A 27,338-nucleotide genomic window follows, 5' to 3' on the forward strand; every position below is an offset into this window, starting at 1 on the left:
TTTCGTTTCAAGAAATACATGGGACTATTTAGAAAATTTCCAAATTCTCAATATCCAAATCTTTAATTTGTAGCTTATAATTATGTAAGATACATTTTCATTTATTCTTAAGTTCTAAAATAAATAGCATCATCACCTATTCATTCTTTTGCCTACAAGTTTATCATTCTAAAAAGAATTTCTTGAATCTAATATAAATTTTATGTAATATAATTCGTCGTATCCAATACAAACCTATACCTAGTGTATTTACCCATCGCTTATCCATTTAACCCTTAAATTTTATTCACATTAAAAGACCAGTGTTTGTTTTTTAAACCCATATCCCAGCATGATTGGTGGTAATACAAATCATTGGTGGCTACTGTTGGGGGAAGAATAGTCATGTTATGATTCTTCTTTTTTCAGTTTCATATTGCACTATGTAGTCATATTTTCAGGTAGTGCTTCATGGCTGTTTTGTTGTTGCAGTTAGAATACTTTATTTTTGTTATTGAAAATGAATTCCTTTATTTATAGTATGTTTTCTTTATTATCTCTTATTTTAATATTTATTCACATGTGTTTTTTTTATATTTTAATTTTTCATTGAGCTTTGATTTCATACAGTTGATATTTCAGCAAAACATTTTTATTTTGTTTTATTAAACAACATTACCTATTCCTCTAATTCCACACACACACACACACACACACACACACACACACACATATATATATATAGACATATATTTCCATTGGCTATTACCACACAAAACAATACCAAAATCAACTTACTGAATTGTTACACATTTTAATTATTATTGTTTTGGTTGTACTATTTGGTATTAATTGTGAATTATCAGCTGAGTTCAATTCTGTAAATCATTATTCATTCCAAAACTTTATAATGCAAGTAACCAGTAAGTCTGTTGATATTCAGATAACATTCATATTTGCTGGTAATGGAATGTACAATGAAATACATGAGCCATCAATACTTTTAAGCCATTGTATATATATGTATATGTATATATATGTAAGTATAATAGACATCGCAACTGATTTGATTCTAGCAAGGTGATATTTTAAAAAATATGTAGGGATTTAGAAGGTTAATATGAATTTAGTAAAACTTAACACTACAGAGTCTCTTGGACGTGTCGTTTTTATGACCTACCTTTTGCCTTGTAGAGTATTGAGATGAAGGATGTTGGAAGACGCACCTCCATTGGGAGTCAGGCCAGTGTTGATAATGCTCTACTGTCCCTAGCAGCAAATCAAATCACAGCATCCATGACTAAACTCAACAAAGATGAAGTAAGCATTTAGTAAATGCTCTTTTTGGAGCTGTTAACAAACTTCATCAGAATTGTGTATGCACTTACAATAACTCTCTATCCAAACTTTCACTTTGTCAGTACCCTTCCCTCTATAAAACCTGTTGTCTGTAGTCCAGGTGTTTTGTTGGTGGTAGCCTGTTTGTACTGCAGATGTATTCTCCGAGACCCCACTCCTTGCCTATTTTCAATATTCTATTCACTTCTTTGTATGAAAAGTCACTCGAGTGAGCGGTTGTTTGGTTACAGTTTTCTATGCCTACCTCTGCTCAATCACTTCCATGCTAGACAGTATGCCTGACTGTCTCCATTCTTATGTTCCTAGAAGAATATTAGGTGGATGCAAAGTTTCCAGTGCCATCTTTTGCACAATGTTTGGAAAATATGATGGTTTGTATGATTTGGATTATTCAAGCTATTTTCATCTTGATTGTTATTTTCACAGTGTTTAGACCAGTGTAACCTCCAATCTTCGTCAAGTGCATTTTATTCATTTATTTATTTTTATTCATTTATTTTAATTTCGGAATTTTTATGTCAAAATAAATTTTGAAATGAACTTTTTATTTAATCCACAGTGGTAGATTATCCTCATTCTGTCAGCCACTAAGACTTCTACTCTTCATGACTGACAGAATGAGAACGATCTACCCCCTGTGAATTAAATAAAGGGTTCAGTTTAAAATTCCATACAAGTTCTCAAGTTTGACATGAAATTTTCTAAATTTGACTAGAAGATTTTCATATTTGAAAAGATTCACTTGAAGGAGTTTTGAGATTATAACGGCCAAAATGTTGTGAATGTGATGATAAAGATGAGAATAGTAATCCAAATTATCCAGATAATATAAATTATCAATCCTCATCCCAAAAATTCTAAAACATAATATTATTATGGTTTATCCAATATTTTAACTACAATCACTCAACTATAATGTCATTTATAAATCTTCATCAAAATTTGGAAACTAATGAAATAGGTTATACTCAAACTTGCAAAAATAATCCTTTATCAGAGTTTTTTATGGTAAGTTAGTATAGATATGATAATCTTTAATATCTGCATGAAGAAAAACATCTCTAGGGCTAAGCCAGCCTTCAATATTTCAATCTAAACTGAATTTACTTAAAGTAAAATGATCAATATTTATATCTTACATTGTATAATTTAGGGGATTCTTCATTTAAAATTTTTAGAACCTTGACATACTATTACTGCATACAATGCCATAATAAATAACTAGTTTGATCGATGACACACTTAAAGAGAAAATATCATGGTTGTCTTGCAAAGAAACAAATGATTATGATGCTATTAAAAATGTTTTCTCTTGTTGTTTATTTTTTAAAGCAGTCATATTTGAGCTTATCACTTTTTTCTTTATCCAAAATGTATTGTCTTATCAAGTTGAAGACATCAAATAATTGTTGAAAGAATCATATATACTAAAACTAAAATTATTTTACATGGTGTAATGCATAATCACTATATTAATTAAATTATAAAACAACTTCTTGTGTGTCCATGTGTTTGTTTCTTACTTCTTTATGACATACACATTATTATTTCATTATTAATCAATTATTGAAATAAAAAATGCAATAGCATAAAATATTTAAACAAATATTTTTAAATCCTATTTACAAAAATAATTTAACATAGTCAAATAGGGCAATATATTGAAATAGGTTTATTATTAGATAAGAAAGTGGAAGAGTGAATATCTTATTAGTATTTGCTCTCTTCTTTCTTTGTATTCCAGAGAATGATTCCATCTCCCATCATTTGTCATATAATCAGCACTCCCATTCTCTCTGTCGATATTTTTTCTGATTAGATACCTATGGCTCTTGATTTCTCATTACTTTTAAAAATCGAAAGTATTTATGCGATTTAAAAAGAAAAAAATGAAACAAAAAAGCAGCTAATATATAATAATGTATTGGCATAAAACCATAAAGATCTTGGATAGATTTGTTAACAACTGAATAATTATGTGATAAAAACCATTTATGTGAACAAAAGATTTTGTCAAAAAGACATGCTGCAGACTTTTGCATCAACCTAATTATTTTCTGATAAAGTAACTCTTGTCACTTCATGCGATTAGTCTTACTGTTTAATCTGAATTCTTTCTCTTATCTTTCTTAATCTCTTTCTTTTTCTACTCTTTTGTGAAAGCCAACATATTAAACTATATACTTATCACTAATTTTCAGTAGCAAGCTAAATGCCTAGTCTAACTGGTTATTTTCTTTGAACTCATTGAATAATAAATAGTAAACAGAATAAGAATTCTGTAATATGACAACTAATATGACATGCATGCCAGCTAGCCTTTTCATGCTATCAAACATGCTTTAACAAAAGGAATTGGCTGTTATTGCATTCCTTTTTTATTCTTACAGGCATTGACAATAAATTGTCGATAGAAGACGATACTAATTTTTAATGACATGAAACAACAGTATTTAAATAAGATTCTTCAATTCCATAGTAGTTCTAGTGACATGTAAAAGGTAATATGTCCAGTGACATTCAATATAATAATATGCTGAGTGATATGTTGAAGGTAGCTAGTAATATGTCTTAGATAATATCTCTAAATAACATGTCAAAGATAATATTCTTAATAACAGGTTAAAACCTATCAATGTATCAAATATATATAGTTGATTTTATTAAGGAATATCTTTGAAAAATCAAAAAATAGTTTAGGTTTTTTGGATGCACTTAAAATAATGCTATAATATACTTTAATTGTTACATCTTTGTCTTAGAAATAAAGATGTGTTCAGAATTCTTATCATCACTTGTTTCAGTTAGAAAGCTTGATGCATTTAATTTTATGTTAGATAATATGGTACAGTTAACTTTTTTGTGAACTATTATAATTATGCAAACTCTTCTAAAAGTTTTCAGGTGCTTCTCTAGCCAATAATGTTATCACAGTAACAATATACCAAAGTCAGATTCCTTAAAAATAAATACAATACAGTTTTGGTGCTAAATATCTGTAAAATAATAACCAACATTTGTATATCTTCCACCATTATAAAACAATATATACAGCAAATAATTAAAGAATATATAAGGTATAGTAAAAATAATTATTCCATAATATCGTTTATAATAATGATCTATAATACATTTTAATTTGTAAAAATATATCCATAATTTCTTTCGATTGAAATGGGATAACACACACACACACACACACACACGCGCACAACAATATATATATATGTATATATTTATATATTTATATTTATATATATTTATATATTTATATTTATATATATATATATATATATATATATATATATATATATTTATATGTATATATATATATTTATATTTATATATATTATATATTTATATATATATTTTTATATATATATGTTTATTTATATATATATTTATATATATATGTTTATATATATATATATATATTGATATATATTGATATATATTGTATGTAAATAATCATAAATAAACAAGTTATAAATTAGAAATAATACTCAAGAAATTTGATATTTTAAAATAAGCCTAAGATTGATAATATAATTTAAAATTAAGATTGAGAATATAATTTATGATAAAATTATACTAATAATATAATTATTCTCTTCAATTTAAATTGCAAGTTAATGAGTTCAGTAAAGGTGAATTTTTATGATTTACAAATAAGTTAAAAAAAAATTATGCGCTCAAATATTCATTTTACTGTCAATATTATGTTATAAATCCTAATGAGACTAAAGCAGTATGAAGTCCAGTAGCAGCTTTTCCATTTCTTTGACTGTTTCCAATACATATTGTAAAAACTTTTGTCTAAATTATACTTTCTACTATTAACCATTTATACATATTGGCCCTCTGCTTAGCAAAAGTGGCAGAATGACATCAAAACAGTACTCATTTAAATATTCAACAAATACTCTATTTTTTGACAAAAATATACGTTTGCCATTGAAAAGATGTAGCGTGTCTTTCATAGAGCTTATTCAGCTTTGCGTGTTTAAAATAATTGTTCTTGATATTAAAACTAAAATGGATTTTTTTTTTTGTCATTAGGACTAACTTAATTAAAATTTGACTATCTTTAGAATAATGATAAAAAGAATTACACCATTGGCCATTAATCCTTCCAACTGTGTGTGGCTGCTTATTTCCTATTCTTATCAAATGATACACTTGTTATGTTTATATATTCTTTACTTATCTGTTTCACTCTTTATCTATCTATGACTCAATTGACTTCCAACAAAAACCCTTTTCCTCCTTACTTCACATATGCTCTCCTCCCACTTTAGACCTTGTTGTTCTGCTTTACTCTCATGCTTTCCATATGTTCCTATGACTTGGCAAGGCAATGCTATACCTGTTATTTGTCTGGCTTCTGAAATCAGTGTCATCAATATCAAATAATTGATTTATGTTTACATTTATTCCAACTAACCAACCAAAACTTGCTTAGTAACAACTAAAACATTATCTATGAAACATAATCAATAAAAAGTAGTCTTGTTATGAATTATGCTATCTCATTATAAACACTATATGCTATTATTTATGATTAAATCTCTTTTTTTATTATGAGTCATGATGTATACAGTTTTGTTCAATCAAGTAATTATCAAATATATAATTAATTTTTAAGTAACTTTTTCATCATTCAAATAAAAAGTGATGACAAAAAAATGATCACAGATATACTAACCAGATGAATCCATTTCACAAGTCAACTCAACTCCCAGTTATAGCCAGGGGAGTTCACCAGCACTTAGTTTACACAGTAAAGTAAATCACAAATAGTGGATATTCACATTGACCTGCCATATGCAATTTGTCAGCATGGATTATCCATCCAGTTAAAGATTGAAATATGGATAGTTGAAGCATTGTGATAATCATATTGAGAATCAGAAGAAAAGGTGTAGTTGTTCAAATAATATTTGTTATGTTAAATAGCTTTTTTCAGAGTTATAGATAATCTTGAATGTTGTTTTCAATTTTTAGTTTTTTCTTTATTTTTTTAATTTTTGTTTTATTTTATTGTTACTTTGCTTGATTTATCTATAAGTTATATTTATTAGAAATTGCACATTAGTAACTTAGATTTTTTCACAGGGTTGGGGTTTACACCAAACAATGTCTCTCATAATAGATCACTTTGAAACTGATAATACAGAAAAATTATATGGAATATGGTATTATTGCAACCATACCATTCAAATATCCAACAATATTTTTTTTAAATGATTAGTGTCCATACTTAATCAATTTTAAAGTTCACAATCATAAATTAAAACATGATTTTTAATATCATTCTGCAATCATTTTATCCTTTGATCATATTTTATTTAATAAGATAATAAAATGATTGCCAAAACTGTTTAGATAGATTGTGCATTATAATGTATTCCAGTGATTTGGATTCTATACCTTTGGTCTGTATTCTATGCTAATATATATATATTTAATCACAAACTCTATAGAAAATAGTCCCAAGAGTATAAAACCAAAACTAAAAGGTTTGATAGAATGCATTTCACTGATTCCCAGCTGTTTCCTCACTCTATATGATACCTTTATGTGTTTCTGCTGCCACCCTCCTGTTACATATGCTTTTCTTCATTCACTCCCTGGTTTGTGATCAGTCCTTCCTTCTTGCTAAGTCTTAATGGAAAAAAAACACGATTGTTACATAATTCTGATTCCTAATATCAGGGCAGGAGAGCTATGGTGAGATGCGGAAAACTTCATAAAGGTACTTTCGGATATCAGGCAAATTGAAAGAAAGAAAAAAAAATGCAAACTCAATGGCAAAACTCAATTAAAACTTAATTATCCAACTACTACACTACTTTCAGCCCTCTGAGAAGCAGGACTTTTCATGGGGACTGAGGCCAGAACACGCAGCTCACCCTTCTGCTCCGAGACCTGGATCAGGTTCAAGTAGAGGATTGAACTTTGCTCAAACAGTGCCTCTTTCACCAGTATCACCTCGTTCTCCATTACCTTCCCAGAGCCCACTTGGGTCTCCAATGGCGTCTCCAAGTATGCATCGGCGGTCGGTTTCACCTCGCAGAGGACTAGATGTGGGCTTTGCATCTGCTGTATCAAATATTGTTGACCAAGCTCATTCAATCGCAGAACACGACAGGCACAGAAAACACAGAGGTGAGTCAAATTTCTTTCCTTTCAAGTTTTGATGGTGTTTTTTTTGTTTTGTTTTGTTTTGTATTATGGTTACAGAGAATTATGTAATATAATTTACTCTGTTCTGGTGACATATACATATATGATACAACATTTAAATGAGGAAATAAATTATGCATAGTTTAAACTGTGTTCAGTCGACTGTTATTATTAATGGCTCATCTACTGTAACTTAAAATGAATGGCTATAGAACATGGATATTTCAGTGTGTTGTAATTGTATATAGTACCCTTATAAACAATACATTTTATAAATGAAGATTTTGATGTTTATTTTTAATAATAATTTCTTAATATCAGTTTGGTATTTATGAGCAATTCAAGGTGAAATTGGACAGCTATTGAGTTTTTGCCTCTTTGTGCCTACATGGTAAATGAATTGAATTGAATTCTTTTAAATTATGACTATTAGGATGCATTTGTTATGTAAAATTTCTCTAAATATTTGAATGAAAATATTTGGTTTAGAATCTTTATCAAGAAATTACACTAATAGCTTTTGACTAAAATTATATATGGATTCTTAAAATGATATATAAAGCTTCTTTTATAAAAACTGTGCTCTTTAAACTTATAATAGTTTTGTTTCAAATTATTATTTTTATATACAGTTTTATTATGTAATAAAAATATTTACTTTAAAAACATACTTGGACACAGATAAAAAGCTAAGAATATTTTATATTCTAAATATCAATTTAACAGCCCATGTGCTTGGGAATATATTCTCTGCATATGTGGTCACTATTATCTGTATTGTGGATAACATATGGGTTTGTAAAGAGAAAAGGATAATAGAAAAGAAAGAGCTGGATTCAACTACATATACATTTATAGACGAATAGTTTGTTGAGGCTGAACATAAAGGCGGTTATAAAACATGTAACAGTATAGGCTTGAATAGTAAAAAAGGATACATTGGTTCTCAATATAATAAAAACGTACATGGCTACTAGGGTCGTGCACATATGTACATGTAACTCACATTGAGCGTTTTCTATGGGGATACATTATGAAGAAAAAATGTCGAAATCATTTGTTTTGGAGAATTGATAAACACAACGTCAACATTTTCAATTACTATTTTTTGATTGGCAGCTTAAAACAACTTAAAAAAATCATGCCAATAAGAGGAAAAGTCTCATTTTGAATTTTCTCAGCATAAGCAGAATGAGATTACAAACTTTCACAGAAGACACTCCAACATTGTTCCATCATCCAAGGGAGATAACTCGGATAACTTTGGCCTAACACAGGCAATAAAAATGTTTGTTTTTTTTTTAATCATATTTTAAAATTTCATCGGCTAATTAAAAAATCATAAAAAAATATAATTTAATTTTCATTACCGAGTAAAACCAAAATATGATGATAGAAATGATTATGCTAATGTCACATTTTTTCTCGATTACTTAATGAAAAACAGATAATGGTTGAATCAATGGTTTGAATAACACATTGTATGTACCAGTTATATCATGGCTTAAGTTAAAAACAGAAACATGTATATCATCAGATTTCAAATTATACAAAAACTTATTTTAGTTTCAATATATGTAGAAAGATTAAACACATAAATACAAAAGCAATGAAACCAAAGGATATTTTAATAACTGAGTTAATTCCATCATATACAAATACGGCCATGTTTTATGATTGTAGCACACATTGGAACACCTGTCATAATATTGAGTGTAGACCAGGCTATTTATACATTTAGAGAAATTATATAAAATGGATAATTAAAATAAACTTTTGTCAACAAAATAGTTTTCTTATTATTTATAAAATTCTTTATAACTTTTTAATTGAAATTTTAAAAGTTGAACTGAAATCTTGTTTGGTAAGATTAGAAAATATTAATATATTACCCATTATTTAAATGTTATGTTTGTGCAAAATTAGAAAATTTGTAGTTTTAGTTTTGGTTTTCCTTGCATAATAACAATGATGTTTTGAGTAAAATAACTATTTATTAACATTTTACAATTTTATATAAACAATTCTCTTAAACAATAATAAAATATACATAGTTAAAGTCGTATTATTATATAGATTTATTTATACTATTATGATAATCATGATGGGTTCCCTCCAGTGCACAGTAAAAAAGTAATGTTGCAATTGCATGATTCTCTTTTCCATATTCAATTATCAATTACATATCAATTTCAACTGATATGTTAATAAATTCAAAGTTCTATTAGAGTTTATCAAACATTTTCATTCTTTATCGACGAATATATTTTAAAACTTTTTACATTTTTGCTCTCTATATATAATCTTTCAATGGTTGAAAGTCTTTCAGTATTAGTGATTAGATTCTTCTGCCTTGTGTTATAAAGCATTATTATAATGGTTGTCCACTATTGGACTTTATTTTATAAGGCAAGTCACCATTGTTGAAATAGTTATAATGATTTCAAGCAATGCAGATATATGCTATTTCACTTTCTAAAAATTTTGATCAATTTTAGTAACACTTTGACTTAGTTTAAAATTATGTTTTGCATATTTTTAGAACTAAAATACCACTGAAAATTATTACAAGAAAAATAAGTTCAAAGTTCACTATTCTTATATAGTTTAGTTTTAATATAGTTTAGTTTTAACAACATAACAATTACAAACTAAAGATATAATGAATTGCGTTTCTTAATATGAAAATTTTCTTGGATGTTTTTAATAATTGCAAAAAAATGTTTATCTCCACAGTCTACTTTTTAGTCATTTTAGCAAACAATTAGAAATCTGATAAAAGTAGCAACTACGCAAGAAGTTTCAAATAAATTTGAATAGTAATTGAGAGAATTAGTTTTGAAAATAATTATGCCTAACCAAAACTAATTTCATGACGACATATATACATGTCTAACAACAGTAATATAGAAAATATATTTTGATATAACATGAAATACGCTTTGAAATTAAAGTTTGTAAAATATGAAAATACTATTGGTGCATTCTAATAGCAGCATTGTCATCTTGTTAAGGTGATGGAAGTTTTATGTTTAAATCTTCCATTTGTTATATTTTATTCATTCATCTTTATTACAGAAGAATCCGGCGAACAAGAAGCAACTTGGATATAAAATGACATGGTATTTTTCAAATACATGTCTAACACCTTCTTCTTATTAATATACTTAAGGAGAGATATTAATATAAGCCTATCATTTCCTTAAATTGTAAACGTTTAACTACTTTGACTTAAAGTTTCTTAAAGTGTTTTGTTGGCAAATTGGTAAGACTTCTGTTCTTTTCTTAAAATCTGTAATAATTTCACCAACCCTAAAGCATATACAAAAGTAAAAAAAAAAGTCAATATATATATATATAATTCAAACCGTTAAACAACATGTAGAAGAATAAACCCTATTTATGCCAATTCAACAGGGCAACATAGTCAGTCATCTTAACATTTTGTCAATTCAAACAGACAACATAGATATCTTAACATTATGTCAATTCTAACAGACAACATAGTCAGTATAGTGTTCAACAAATGTAGAAAGAAGCTTACATTATATATAAACCATCAATTCAATTTTATCCTGATGGAAATGAACATTATAACAACTTCACATTTTGCGATTCAAATTAATGATAAAATATTGTAACTATATTATTTTCACTAAAAAAATATAAAATAAATCGATAAATACTGATGCTTAAAAAGCATCAATGTTGCATATTTTCCAAAACTTACACATTAGATATTTAGACAAACAAGACATAATAGTTCAATATCTTCCAGATATTAGCACTTCATGATATGCGTAATAATGTTAGGAAAATAAGAATACACCATTTATAGTGCTTCTAAAGTTACAGTTGATGAAAACGTTCAAAGAATTATCATTAATTTGTAAATTGCTGGAATAAATTAGGTTTTTGCTATGATTCCTGGTGCTATTAATTGAAATTAGATATTTTTTTATTTGTTAAATATTTTATCATCAGGACATATTTCAAATAGAAGTTCTGAAAATATCATTATAATTCAGTTTTTTAAAGAACAGGAAAAAAATTAGTAGAATTTTTGGGATTCCAATAATTTGCATCAATTAATACATCTCAAAGATACTTACTTTTTTTTTTTTAATCTATCATATCAGTAGTAAAAAGTGCTTTTATATAAAATAAAGAAGTTGGAAACATAATTTTCCTCTTCCCAATCGACCATTTAAGTACGTTATAGTATGTCTTTCTAGTGGTCTATTAGTCTTACTCGATTCTAGGACAAGAATTCATCAAGTCTGGTCGGGTATCCAGCTCCGTGATGCTACTTGAGGTAACATCACTTGGAGAAGATGTACCATTCCTTGTAAAAAATCAGTGTGGGTTAACCATATCAAGAAGTTCTTATTTTAGCTGCAAATACTCAAATTTAGTCAGGATTTGCATGTAGGGAAAAGTATCCTCATGCCAAGTTGCCCTGACAACCCCTGTACAGAAAGACTTTAGACATGAGGATAGTGAGGCATTCAAGTTCTCTCCAGGAATATAAACTTTAATGATAAAGAAAATTGAACCTATCCTGTCCTCTTTCTGAAATGACAGAATCAAAAGTGTGAAAGGAGAGAAACATTTATTGGATGAAAGGGAAGTAAAATTCTTTATGTTAAAAGGGAAAGATAGAAATCTCAAACAAAGTCAGTTAGTAGAATTGCAATGAGATGAAATGTTGCAAAAGAAGAAACAGAAAGAAAGGAACAAAGAGAGGAGGAGGAGGAGGAAAGAGGCCAACAAACAAAAGATATTTGTAAAAATAGAACCGACAAATTAAAATAAGAGTCAAGTTTCTTGCTTTTACAAACCAAGTAGGTAACTTTAAAATGAAGATACATTTTTAAATAAAAAGAGACTTGAAATGGTGTATTCTTATGATTTTTAAAAGTTTGTAGAAAATATCTGCTGAAATTTTTTTTAACAATACCAGCAGCAATGAAATGAGTTCACTTTGTCCAAACAAATGTTACAGTGCCAATGATATTCTCCCCAAGTTTTCTATAATAGCAACATAATATCTCTCCTTGAATCTTGATTAAAATGGGATGGGGATTTTTTTTTCTCATTTCTAACATGTCTTCCAGCAGTATGTTTTTGAAAGGCTGAATAATAAATTCTCAACTTCCTTGCACTTGCATGTATCATTTACAAAATGCATTATTTTATTGAGGGTAAGAAAATAAAATTCTCATAGACTTTTCCTTTGGTTTTATGGTACGCATACACACACACACACATACACACACACATGATTTTCATCTAAGCAAAAGAAAAACTGGTGATGGGTTACATATGTATATGTATGAATATATACTTATGTATGCATGTATATTATAACTTTTAAATGAAAGACAGAAAAGATATTCTAATCTTCTTACATATACTCTCCATAGTTAGAGGAACACTTTATTTAAATTTCATAACCTTGCAGCAAACAAGTAACTGAAGAGTAAATTTTACAAAAATGTTTTGAGCAGTTAATGATATGAGTTCAATAGCAATCTTGAAGACAATACACGGTAGATGGGTAGATCATATCCTGCAGTATATGGAGAAGGAGGAGGAGGAGGAGGAGGAGGAGGATGATGATGATGATGATGATGATGATGATGATGCTGCTGCAGGTTGAAAAGAAATGTGTCTACCAACTAAGATTGAGGTTTTATTTTTCAACTGCATCAACATCACCATCCCTATATGTGCATTTGTTTAGCTCTTTTGTCTGTCAGAAATGAATGTGAGAATATAGTTCTTAATAATACAAATGCTGGTACTTTTCTTGTAATTTTCTTTTTCTTTTTTTTTTTACTTGGGGATCACCACTTTTCAAGGCACAAAGGCCACTCGAGGATAACGATTCATGGATGTAAGGTGATAGTGGAGTAATCGTTAATGATGTAAATTGGGTAGAATTTGATTATTTATGAGGACGACTTAACAGAAACTTATTAACATAAGATTTGAAGGTTACCATGTTGTATTTAGCAGGGAAGCATGCCAGCGGAACAGTGTTCTAAAACCGGGCAGTTCCAAGAAAAAAGCTTTGTTCATGGAATCTGCGTTTACATTTAGGCACATATAGAGAGCGGGGAAATTCATATAGTAGTTTTGGCTGGGTGAGTGTTTTTTGTGAAAGTTTGGCAAGGAGAGACCATATATTGGAGTTCAGACGAGCATTTACCAGGAAAATAGCGATAGAGCAGAGACAGGCTCATAACATCTCTTCTGTGGGAAAGGGGTTGCAGGGAAGAAAAAAGAGAATCACCTACTAGGTTTTGGAGCCGGTTTTGAACTCTATCAAGGCAGGGTAATGTGCGACGAGCAGCTCCTGCCCAGATGTAGCAACAGTACTCCATTGTAGAGCACACCTTGCTCTTATACAGATAGAGGATTGCATCAGCAGTGAGATACCAGAGCGGTAGAGTGATCCAACCATCTTCGCAACTGATTTGATGTATGTGTTCCATTTCAGATCAGGAGTGAAGGTCAGTCCCAGGAGCTTGTCAAGACATGGGGCTTCTTCAAGACTAGAGCCATTTATTTCAATTGATGTGTGGTGGAGATCAGAGCAATTATGATGAAAGGAGAGAAGCTTGGTTTTTGATGCATTAAAATTAACGAACCACCATTTTCCCCATTGCACTACATTCTCAAGATTAGAAGAGAGAGAATCAGAAAGATCTTGGTCATTGTTGGCCTTTGAAGTGTCACCATACATTGTGGTGTCATCTGCATAAATGTCTACAATTAACCTAAGAGTGTAATTTGGGAGATCATTGATGAAGATCAGGAACAGGGTTGGATCCAGGATGGAAAAGGGACACTTGTATTAATACAGTGAGTTTCTGATTTCTGCCCATCAATGACTACGCTTATAAGCCTATTAGAGAGAAAGAATTTTATAACGGAGAGGATATTCCCAGCTATTCCATAGTTGGCGATCTTGTGAAGTAGACCTTTATGCCGCACTCTATCAGAAGCTTTTGATATGTCAAGAACTATTGCTCTAGAGACATCCAATCCAGTGTGATATAACAGTACATCAGCTGTAGATCTCACAGAATGGAAACTATACTGCATGTCACTGAACAAGTTATTTTTGCCAAGATGTTTGACAACTTCTCTGTTTATCACAGTTTCCAGCAACTTATTTATGACACAGGAGACTGATTGGTCTGTACTGAAAGGGAAAGGATCGATCACCGGAATTTTTAAATACAGGGCAAACTGATGAAGCATTTCTCTTTAAGGCAATGTTTAAACAGCTTTGTAAGTATGGGAGCTAGTTCAGGTTGAAGCTTTTTGAGCACTATGACTGGAATGCCATTGGGGCCAGTTGCTTTACTAGAATCAAGGTTTTTGGTAAGCTTGGTAACATAATGTACAGAAATTTGTATGTTACTTAGTGTGTTTTCAGTCAGAGGAGGGAATACAGGAGGTAGGCGACCCTGATCGCAAAGGATACCTGGAGAATAGTAATTAATAAACTTTCAGAACCAGCTATAAATGACCGAATTGCTAATAAGCAATTAACTTGGAAACATATTCAAAAGCATGGACCAAGCAATTGCTGAGCTTGTATGAATAGAAGATTTGTATGAAAGAGTGCAGAAAACGAGGTAAATCACAGAAAAGCGTGATAATGTATGTTCCTAGATTTCCAGATCTGTAGGTTAAACAAAGTAGTGACAGACAGACAGACAGCTCTTGGAGACAGTTAAGACAGGATACATTGTATTCTACAGTATATGAAGGAAACGATGATGTAATTGCAGAAGTTTCAACCAGAACAATAAAAATAAATTGGATACATGATTTATATTCAAACTGTAATAATTTAAAACCAATATATTTCTAAGAGAAAAACATATGCCAATCTCTTATTAACTAAACCATATGATTTAAAGTGAATTAAGATTTTGCTCTGTATGTTTTGTAACCATTATAACTAAAATGGCAGGCACTAAAGAGTATACTTTTACAAAAGCCCCAAAATTAACGCTTTTATTTCAGTTAACTCTTATCCAAAATCAAACCCATAACCATATAATCATGATTTAAAGTTATTGAATTTATAACCAAATGAAAATAATACTGAGAAAATCAGATTCTCTATTGAAGGGGTGAGGCAGTTTGGAAATTCAAAATTCTACTTGAATTTTTACCAACCCATACACATTTTGCCATTACCCTAAGACTATAGAAATACATAAATGCCATTACCCTAAGACTATAGAAATACATAAATGTCATTACCCTAAGTATGCTTGGACTCTTTGCATAAACATCCCTAAGCAATAAACAAAAATATCTAAAAAATTTTGGATCTCAGAATGTGAGATGCAGTAAAGAAAAAGCAAATTTCTGCAAAACCGGATCATCATTTAACAAATTCTTTGTTGTGCATGTATCATATTTGCACAAATTTTTCTGAAAATTATTTGTCGTTTTTGTACAATCATGTTCACTCGTAGAAAAATTAAACAAATTCTTATAAAACATAACCTCATCAATAGAGGTGAATATTTGGTAACTATTTAACTATTTGATATTAGAGAGCTGCTTCTTGTTAACATCAACAAATATAACAATGGTAATGATTTTGTACAAGTTTCTTATTTGATGAAATTAATTTTTAAGTGTGTTTGTAGAATAAAACTTGGATTTTCCTTCTGAATTTTTTCTAATTCCAATAAATATATATATATATAAATATCCAGAATCTTTTTTCTTCTCCGTAACATATTTGAGGGTGATATTTTGCATTTAGTAAGCTCTTCTACAGAGTAAGCATAGGTTTCCTGTATTTTCACTTAAGATTTTTTATTTCTATTACTTATAAATATCTGATACTTATTTCCAGGTTATTTCCATGAAGGTAAGAACCCGATAATGAGACTTTACACCAAACATTTATGTAGTTTGCACTTTTTATTCACTAAATACAGTCAGTTGTATAAGCATTTACTCAATGATCTCTTAACCTTTTCTAGTTCATAACCAACACAAAAACTCTTGACAGTTTTCACTTTATATTCTGAGCTGAAAATCTTGTTTGGATCTGTTTATTGCTTCTTACCACTGCTGGTTCAAGAATGTGTTTCCCCCTCCTTTACTGTAGTTTTTATATTCAGAATGCTAACAGATTCATTCAAGCATTCATTATGTTTATATTTCTGCACCATTATTTTCAGTAAAAGTTTGTTTTCTAAAGATTTGTTATGATCTTATAAGGCATTTTCATTTCTCAAAATCATTTTTTTTTTTTTGTTAAAAGATGCTTTGTTCTGTTACATATTTGACATCTCATGAGCTTGGATCTTTTTTTGTCTAATAATAACAATTGCCTGACTATTCACAAAAAGTTAATTAGTGTGTCATCATATACTTAAATGTATTAAAATACCAGTTTTCTTATTCGTGTAAGTAAACTGTGCATGTAGATGTGTTTTTTCTTAAAAATATTGTTAAAAACATTCTCATTAAGTTAAACAAAGACTTTGAAAAGAAGATGAAAAATTTATCAGAAAATTTCGCTATTTATTGCATTTTATATAGAAGACAACTTATTACTATTTCTTTGTTTCTTCATAAAAATATATCAGCTTTAGTATTTATTTACCTCTTCCGATCAGGTGAGGTTTTGAAAGGCCGGTGCACTAGAAGAAAAAAAGCTTAAGTATCCCTGTCAATATTACTCAGTGGAGGCGTCTATTAGCTATAAAGTAACCCAATTTCAAAGAGAGAAGTAAGCCCTGGAAGGGTGAACCTCCAAGGATTTAACAGAACCATATCTCAGCCTGGTGTAATTAAGATGCTTCAATATTTTTTATGAATTAATAAATGTTTAGTTGACAACAGATCTGCTTAGTGTTATGCAATGTATTAAAGAAATGTGTGAGTTAACAAAATCATAGATTATGGAGATTCTTTCATTCTAATTTAGCACAGTAATTAATATATTTTGTATTGATTTGAAAAAATAAGCACCCAAAAATTGTCTTTGTGTATTATGAGCTATAACACTGTAGATTTGTAACTGTGATAAAATTGAAGCATTTTGATTACTATTTAAGAAAATACTTCAATACATTGTGGAGAACATGAAAGAGATATATGCTCTATAATTAAGTTTTTCAAGTACAGACTGTTTTTCTCTTCCACTTTTTAAAATATTATACTTAACAACAGATAATTTCTCAATTTTGAGGTTACTTTAAGCGTTTAAACAAATGTTGTGTAGTATAATCAGATGGTTTGTTTTCCTAATTTTGCTAGCAGCTTAAACAGCTTTGACACTCAATTTAAAATGGTGTCTCAAAATTGACAGAATTTCAAAACTTCAAATTTCAGAATTTCAAAACTTGTATTTATCATTATAGCATTTGAAATATTACACCTGAATAGTATTGATGCTGATATGGTGCATATATGTGATATCACATTGCTAATAACTTATTGAAGTCATGGATAATCTTTAAATAAGTTCTGAAATGAGGATGTGTTAATTTGTTCATATGTTTGGTACACAATATAGATTATATGTTAATATTTAAATAGTAGGTAAACACCTAAATTCATTGCAGAAATAATATGTCCTGAATATAGATTTATTACTTTCAATAAAAGTATTCTATATGCAAATCTGAAAAGAATGTTCCATTTGAATAAGGGTTGTAAATAATTGTGAAGTCAAACACCTTTTTATGAAATGATTTTTTATCTAATTATTAACTATTTTGAATGGGTTTGGCTCATTTTTTCTTTAGAAGTGATAATTTTGCTATCATCTATTTTGAATGTTGATTTGAGGGAGGGGTATATCAAAACCATTTTATCCTAAAAAAAAAAAAAAACAACTATTTTATGTATCACATAAAACTTTTATGTTTTCATTTTATATAATTATAATATAATTTTTATTTATTTTTGCTGTATTAAAATAAATGTTTAGAGGATATTTCTTCATAATTGATACAAACTACCAAATAGACAAGTACTTTAAGTTAATCGTTTTTATTATATATAAAGCACATTGATATAACTTGTTAGATTAATATAAAATTATTTATTGTGTCTGAATGTTTTTATGCAAGGTATTTAACTAATTGTATAACTTTATTGTAATAGTTTTTTGTCCGTTATTGTATTCTTGTCACAACACGGTGGCTATTCTAACCTTCCTGGTATGTCTATTTTTAAAATTGAACTATGTCCTGTTGGAGTATACATATAATTTCACAAATATGTTGTTTCTATATGTGTTTAAAATCTCAAATCAATAATTTATTTGTTGATAAGCGACAAATTATTAATATATATATATATATATATATATATATATATATATATATATATATATATATATATATGCTCAACATATTGATTGTATAATATAAACTGTAACACACAAGCCACGGATTAGAAAAGAAATTCTAATTTCAGTGTTTCAAAAGTGTGCAAAGACGTTGAATGCGATTTGTTTTTAGAAATAAAGGTACATTTCCCAACAGAACCTGGTTTATTAAATAAAACATTACAATGAGTTATTTCTTTGATTGCATGTTTTATTATTAATATTATTATTATTATTTCATCAGCACTTGCAAAGATTTTCGTTTGCACATACTAAGTTATATAAACATATAAAATATTGTTATATAATAAACAGATAAAGCATATTACACCAGCAAACAAAATGATTTTAATATGTGTTAATTGTGCTTAATATGAATCTATTAAATAATAAAAAATAATTAAAAACAAAAAATGTTAGTTATTTCATGGCACGTATTTAAATCTTATAATTTAAACATTTTTATATCTCCAATGATTATATGTGTTCATTTTAGTTCAACTATAATTTGAAATTATGCTGATAAAAATTAGTATTCATTTTATATTATGATAAGTTTGCATTCTAAATTAGTCTTTATTATTTATATTATATGACTACTACATGATTAAAGTATTACATTCTTAAATTATAAACTACTATATGATTAACGTATTTACTGGTATAGCTGTTCAATATTATTTCATTCTATGAGTTATGATCATGATGAATAGTGAAATTTTGGTACTCCTTTCCAGATTATTACCATGAAGGTAAGAATTCTTCAACAGCTAGATTTCTTTTCTTGAATATTCTTCTCATCATTTTGCACAGAATGTATAGTTCTGATTATTGATTCAATGCCTCCTTCAATCAAATGCCTTGCACTCAATTCAACTTTGACTTTTTCTAGTTAGTTTTTTTTCCTAAAAAATAAACGCAATTCTTTTAAAAACGTTTCTTTTTAACCTTGATAAAAAAATATAATTTTTCTCTTTTTATATTTTCATAAAGCTTGGCATTCATTTACCTTTTATTACATAAAATAGGTCTTATATATATATATATATATATATATATATATATATATATATATATATATATATATATATATATATTTGCTTGCATTGGTATTTTCTCAAAAATTTCATATTTTTTATATATAAAAGTTACATTATTAACATTTTTGTCAATACATTTTTTACTCGAAACTCATTCCTTACGTGAAGTGAATAACATTGATTCTGCAGATACAATTATAATTTGTAAAAAATATTTAGAAATAGTTGACAATATTCACTGTGTAGAGAATAAAATTGATTCTGAAGATACAATGCTAATTTATAGATAATAATCTATAATTAGTTTAGTGCTTCTACTTGAATAATACTATTTCCATAGATCAGCTTATTTGGAAGAACTTATTGTCTTTTGTTTTTAATTCAAATAACATTTACTTCACATATTACAAGTATTTTTCTTTTTAAAGGTCTAACTTAAATAAATTTCATTAAATTATTATTTCTTTATAAACTTTAAAAATTATAAAATAGGTGTAATAAATTAGTTAACTGATAGGTATCATAAAAATAATTTGATATGTTTTAAAGATAGACTCTTGATTTTGAAATAAAGGTTTCAAGTTTATGGCAATAATAATGTCATTTTTGTAAAAAGTCATTGCAAACATCTGAAATGTAATGAAAATTTCATTCAAATGATACCTGGAAAATACAACACTCTATACAAGGGTTCTCAACCTTGCTTGGTTCGTGCATCCCTTTCACCATTTGTAAGAATGTCAATCCCCCCCCCTCCATTCCCGTCCTTTCCAAAATTGCCTGTCTCAAAAGTGCACTGCTTTGCTATTTCAAGTGCTATGACATACAAAGCTTCGGTAACTTTTTGGTTTTCTTTTTTAAAATCTTCTGTTGAAAACAGCTTCATCTTTTTGAGAGTATTCCTATGGTGTTCAAAAAAATGTTTTTCTTGTCTTTGTGATGAGGATGAACATTTTGCAAATGTTGCTTCATCTTTGCTGGTTTCATAGAATTATTTGTCAATACTTTACTACAAATAACCCACTGAGCCCTTTGTTCTCCATTTATGATGATGGATGTGAATCGATATTCAATATATGAATGATCGTATTTTCTTTTTTTTGATACACATGATGGGCTTCGAATTCTGAAAATAAAACCAAGAAAAAGTTCAAACTATAAATGGGTTGAAAATTCATTTCCTGAGAACCCAAAATTCACCCCTATGGGTGAATTTCACCCCCATTGAGAACTTATACTCTATAATTTATAGTAATTCATTATTTCGCATAGAATCTTGGTGTTTCAAGGAAATGTGGCTGAGAAAACTGTCTTCTTATTTGTCTATTTTTTATTTCCTCACCTTAGATATTACTTGTATATTACCCCTGAAAATGTTACTTAGAATAATGATCCATGCCTTTTTGTTTAGATTTTTAAAATATTTAAAAAACTTTTTTAATATTCTCAACTTCAAAATCTCTTTAATTTATTACTGTACTTGATTGCATGTAAAAGTTGCTATAATTTATATTTAATAACTATATGTATTTGTGATGCATTGTGTCATAGCAACTACCATTATTTCTTCAGTTTTGAATTGTTTAAAAAATGTCATAAACTCTGGTATATCTATTATGACATTCCTTATGCAGCAAGAGAAAGAGATTATAGCTACATTTCCCACTCTCTCTAGTAACTTTTCTTACTACTTTTATGCCTCGTCAGTATAGATTCTTTCTACCTAGCTATGGTATATTAGCTTTCATTTAAATTTCCTCGTTGAAAATTAATGGATATTAAAATTTTTAAAAAGGTTTTGAGTATTTATACTTTTTTGTTATTAAATCACTGTAATTGATTATAATTAATATTAACAAAACTATTGCATATATATAGGGAACAAAGGACATTAAAATTACAAACGAATAATGCCAAAGATTAATTTATTATAAGCTGTTTAAAAATAGTTATACGAATTAAGCATAAGGATAGCTGTGTGTGTTTTTTTTTATTATTTCTACTATATTTCAAAAGACTATATTGTATTAGTGATTCAAAATGATCTGTTTTGATAGTAATATAGGTGTGATAAATGAAAAGATTTTTTGCATTTATTCATTAGGTTTAGTAAACAAATTGTTAAACAATAGTGTATATGATAGCATTAATCTACAAATACCTTAACCTTTCATATAAGATTTGAGATATATTTTATGAAGCATGTTGAAATATATGTGAAATCTTGTATGCCATCAAATATGGTTTGGTTCTATTGTGATTTACTTTATTACATTCTTCTCTGTTGTTTCTGATTAGCACTTTTCTCATGCTAAGAAATCTAAATGTCACTTGCTTGAGCATTCATTAATCTTTTGTCACTGGTTAAATTAGATATATTTTACTCATTTTGTTAAATGATATAGTGATAATATAACACTCTTTATTAGATATTTAAGGGTATGTTTTTTTGTTAATTTTTCACTATTTTTTTGCCTAAAATTATCTGTTTTTCTTCGTTTTATATTTTGCTGTATTCATTGACATATATTAAAGAAAAAATCGTAAATATTTCTTTTTTATATTTCTTGTATATATTCAGAGAGTTATGAAAATACTAAGAAAACAATTTAATCTTTTTAAGAGAATAATTTTTATTTGAATAAGTAAATAAATTAAATTAGAAATTATGTTAATGTTAAAAATTCCGTAATTCTTATAATAAAATTTGTATTTTGAATAATTCTAAAATTACTTATAAACTTTTATAAAATTCCTAATTCAGAAATCTCATATTGCATTTAAGATTGTTCTAGAAAAAATAAAACGTAAGAAATATAGCAGTTTCATCAAATGTTTAAATGTGCTAAAGCTAATATCTAATTTTGTTGTTGTCATTGTTACTTACTTTGTATATCTGGTACCTATTTCCAGGTTATTTCCACGAAGGTATGAATCCGCTGATAGTAATTTACACAAAATGTTTAGCTTAGTCTGCACAATCAGAAAAGAAAACAAAACAATTTCACAATTTGCAGTCACTTTCTATTCATCATTTCAATTGTTTATCATTTTTCAAATTTATATCTAAAATTTAATTGACACTAACAAAGTCAAGCTTGAATCATCATTTATTATATCTCTTATATAAATTTTATATAAATTAATTACCATTATGTCTCAGAAAATTGAGATGCGGATTGATAATTTCTATTACTTTAACTACTATTTTTATCTTGGTTATTATATTCACAACGTTTCGGTTGATATAATCACTGACCTTGTCCAGGTGCATCTTTTTGAAATGAGAAACCTAAAAGTTGCACTTGGGAACCTCTACGTAATTTCGAGCTGAACCTTTTATCTAATTCATAGGGACAGATTGTTCTCATTTTGTCTACCATGATGGAGTAAAAGTATTAATTATATTATTCTTATTATTAAGGATTCAACCCTCAGAAGATTGTCACTTAGAACTGATTGTTAATCAACGCTTTTCATTTATTTATTAATGAGTAACCTCGTATCAAGACTAAGAGCCACATGAGGATAAAGATTAGTGAGATGAATAGATTGCCAGTAAAATGATGAAGAATATTATAAGATAATTGAAAATGATGAATGGGTTGGACATATTTGATTAGTTACAAGGACGGTTTAAAACAAGCATTTGTTGACATTAGACTCAAAGATGACTATGCTGTAACCTTCCCATGGTAATATATTCCATAGACAGGAAGTTCTTGGAAAGAAACTCTGTTCATGAAAATTGTTTGATACTAGACATATGAAGGAAAAAAGGTTCTTTGTAGTTGAGGTTAAGAAAACAAGTTCTTGCTGTGAATTTCTTACTAGGAGAAACCAGAGATTAAATAAAGTAGAGAAAGATTAATAGCATCTCTCCTGTGAGAAAAAGGCTGTAGAGAACAAAAGAGATCATCCTGCACTAAATTGTGAAGTCAATTTTGATCTCTGTCAAGGCAAATAAGAGTGCTCCACAGAACAGCTCTCCAGATGTGACAGCATTATTCCCTCTTAGGATTTATATGATGCCTACACAGATAGAGGATTGCATCAGGAATCAGGTACTTTTTGGAGTAGTAGAATGATCTAACCATTTTTCCTGTAACCTTAGCAACATTATTGGATACAAGTATGGAATGGAAAAAATAGACTTCCTCAAGAAAAGGGCTCTTAATTTAAACTGGAAGAAAATAAAGATCTGAACATTGGTGATGAAAAGAGAAAAAGCTGTTAAAAGTAACATATCTCTTTTGTCATCATTATAATACATGTTTCAGATCAGAAAAGAGAAAATCATCAATATATTGATCATTAATGTTCTTTGAAGTGCTGTTATAGACAGTTGTCTGCATATATATCACAAAATGATCTAAGAATATAATTTAAAATATTAATGAAAATCAGGAAGACAGTTGGGCTAAAAATAGATCCTTGAAATACAACAGCATTGATACTATGTGCTTCGGACATCTTCCCTTCAACATCTACTTTTATAGATACATCAAAGAGAAAGGATTTTATAGTTGAAAAGACATTTCCAGATATTTGCTTTTATCTGTTACATCATGTACACCTGATATGAAGAAGGTCGGCAGTGACATAGGTTGAAATATTGTAAAAATAACAACCAAGATGAGAATATAAGTCCGAATAATACAGATAATACTCATTACAATCATATTATGTATTTCTTGTTAAGCACTAATAATAGCTTGTATCATCTATCAATTATTTTTTCTTATATTTTTCTCACAAGTATTCAAACTTTTTACATCATTTTGTTATATTTAAGGAATTTAAATGTTGTGTAGAATTTTCATTCTTTATCATATTGGCTTGTATATCTTTCTTAATGAGTTTTCCAGCCAACTATGGCTATCATTTAATTTCTGCTTGATTTAATGAAGCCTTGCTTTAATCATTAAGCCATGTTTATTTTTTATTTTAAATATTTATGATTGGCATGTGTATAAAGTTGATGCTTCCATTTAGGAAATGAGTTAGAAGTCTTGGAAAGTTCTCTTATCAAACTTTCCTTATTTGATTAGATTAAAAATTTATCAACATCAAAACATTCTGTTCATCTATTTTATATTTCTGTGTTGTCAGTTTTCGTAGCTTAAAATGTATTTTTCAAATAGACACCATAAACCCAAATAATTAATTCAGACAAGTATATTTAGAAAGACATCACTGTACACTAAATAAGAGAAAGTAATTATCTTTGTATAAAAAATATATAGATCCAAAATTGTATTTTCTATTGGTTGAAGTTCTTCTTTTTTTTGCATGGAACTTATAAGAATATTCTACACAAATCAAATATTTATGAATAATTTTTTTTAAAGAAATTAGTTGATATAATTTGTTTTAATTTTGATACTAACATGGTATTATAATTGCACATCAGCTTTTAACAGCAATTATTCAGTTCTAATTTCATAAATCCTTTGATTTTATCTCATCTAATTTTGTTCATTTTGAGAACTTAATGTTTGTTTCCAGATTATTTTCATGAAGGTAAGAAGAAAAGAATAGAAATTTTTCACCTAGATAGATTTTCCAATTTCAACCTTTCAAACAAAAAATCTTTGTAGAATATTAGTTGTTTGCTGTTGAGATATCTCATTGATTTAATTAGGCACTAGTAAATCTTTCCTTTGAAATGATCTCATATACATTCTTTAAATTTACAATTTAGGCACTTTGCAATCAAGTTAAAAGGATATCACTTTTTATCAACCCTGTTTTGCATGGAGTTTCTTTTGGCACTTTTTTACTGAAAAAATTTCACTTCTTATAAAACTATAAATTTAAATCACTACAAAATCTTAAGATACTTTTCACTAAAGATTAAATTAGGATGTTTTAACTTTTTTTTGCCTTGCTATCAGTTTTATCACTGAAATTTTAATGTAAAGATTAACAACTTTATTTTCTAGGATATGTATTTGTTTGACTTGTTTTTCTTCTCAGGTTTTAAAATTGATAAGTGCATGTTACAAATCTTTTTCCATATTTTTATCTGCAGTCTAACAAGAAAATATTTACTGCATGTACGATGAGAATGATTTTTGATTTAATACTTTTTTTCTAACAATTTGGAGAGGATGTGCCCACAAAGTCTGTTGTAATCATAGATCAAATTAAAATTCTCCCCAAGTTTATAGAAATTATTCAGTAATTAACCAACCTTTTTTCCATTTTGTTCATCAGTTGACTTTTTTGTCTTACTTTCTATTAGGAATTATTGATGCACAAAGATTTACTCTTGTAATGTTATAGCATTAATAAAACATTTGTGAAGTTACATGAGCAATTCTTTCAAACCCATCATCGTCTCATTGATAGAAACAGCTGGCTTTTTGTTGACAGTTGTAACGTCTCTTTTTCTTTCCATCATAAATGTAATGAAAATATAACAACATAAATTTCTGTCTTCCAATTTTCTTTTGTTCTGCAAAAGGATAACAATCAAAATGAGCAACAAAAGCATTCTTGCTCTATGGCATCACGTTCTTTTGTTGTTTTAGTTTTTACAGCATTGCACAGTTACATATTACATAAGCTTCTCCTCGCCCACTTCTGAATGGGAGGTGAGGATAGAGATTTAAAAATGACATCTGAATCCAAACAGCTCGCCATCCAAAGAGAAAAATTATGATACTATCTTTTCTATGTGTTACCTTGGACTTTATGACTATGAAGTCATACCCTGACACATAGTTCTGATTCTTATATTTAACTTCTAATGGAATTTTCCGTTTTTCTGTTTAATCTAACCTTAGGCAGAAAATTTTATTTTTAACATACAACCAATATTACTACACTCTGACTGGTTCTATCCTAGCAAAAAATAATGTTAATTTTCTTCATGATTGTTATTCTGAAATTTTCTATTATAAAATCACAACTAGAATAAATGATTATTTATTTCGATGTAATGCTGTTGGTTAGCTGATTGGTATTATTTTTTAATATTTGTTAAAGCATGTATTCACATCTATTGCCACATAGAAATTTGCACAAAGTCTATAATATAGGTTTCAAGAATACTGAATAGCTTAAGAACACTATTGTTCAATCACTAAGACATAGTGATTTTTATGCTTTTTAGAGAAGTACTTTCAAAATAGCTAATTAATGAATATTCGATATTAACTTTTGACTTAGGTCAGCCAAAGAGAAATAAGTTGAATTATGTTAGACTGTTTTGTTTTATTTCAATATGGGGGACCGGTTCAACTTAAAAGTTTAAATTGATAGCATCTTTTGTAAATAAACAACCGTCTAATTCATCAAAAAGGCGTTAAGGTAATAGACGCTTTATGAAAAATAGCTGCATATTTAAAATGATCATATAGCTTTATGCAACATTTACA

At 28.2% G+C, this 27,338-nt stretch overlaps 1 protein-coding gene across 1 annotated transcript in view; it reads left to right on the top strand.

Annotated features, from left to right (window-relative positions):
* Positions 1-27,338, top strand: part of LOC145241391 (voltage-dependent calcium channel type A subunit alpha-1-like) — a 1,447,749-nt gene that overhangs the window by 1,407,266 nt on the left and 13,145 nt on the right. Inside the window, exons 51-52 of the mRNA XM_080104315.1 lie at positions 1,174-1,299; positions 7,353-7,506. Of these exons, the coding sequence (XP_079960441.1) occupies positions 1,174-1,299; positions 7,353-7,506 (280 nt within the window). The remainder of the gene's footprint in view (positions 1-1,173; positions 1,300-7,352; positions 7,507-27,338) is intronic.

Source organism: Euprymna scolopes, chromosome 20, assembly GCF_053919585.1.
Source record: "Euprymna scolopes isolate OS-2025 chromosome 20, ASM5391958v1, whole genome shotgun sequence".
NCBI lineage: Eukaryota > Metazoa > Mollusca > Cephalopoda > Sepiida > Sepiolidae > Euprymna > Euprymna scolopes.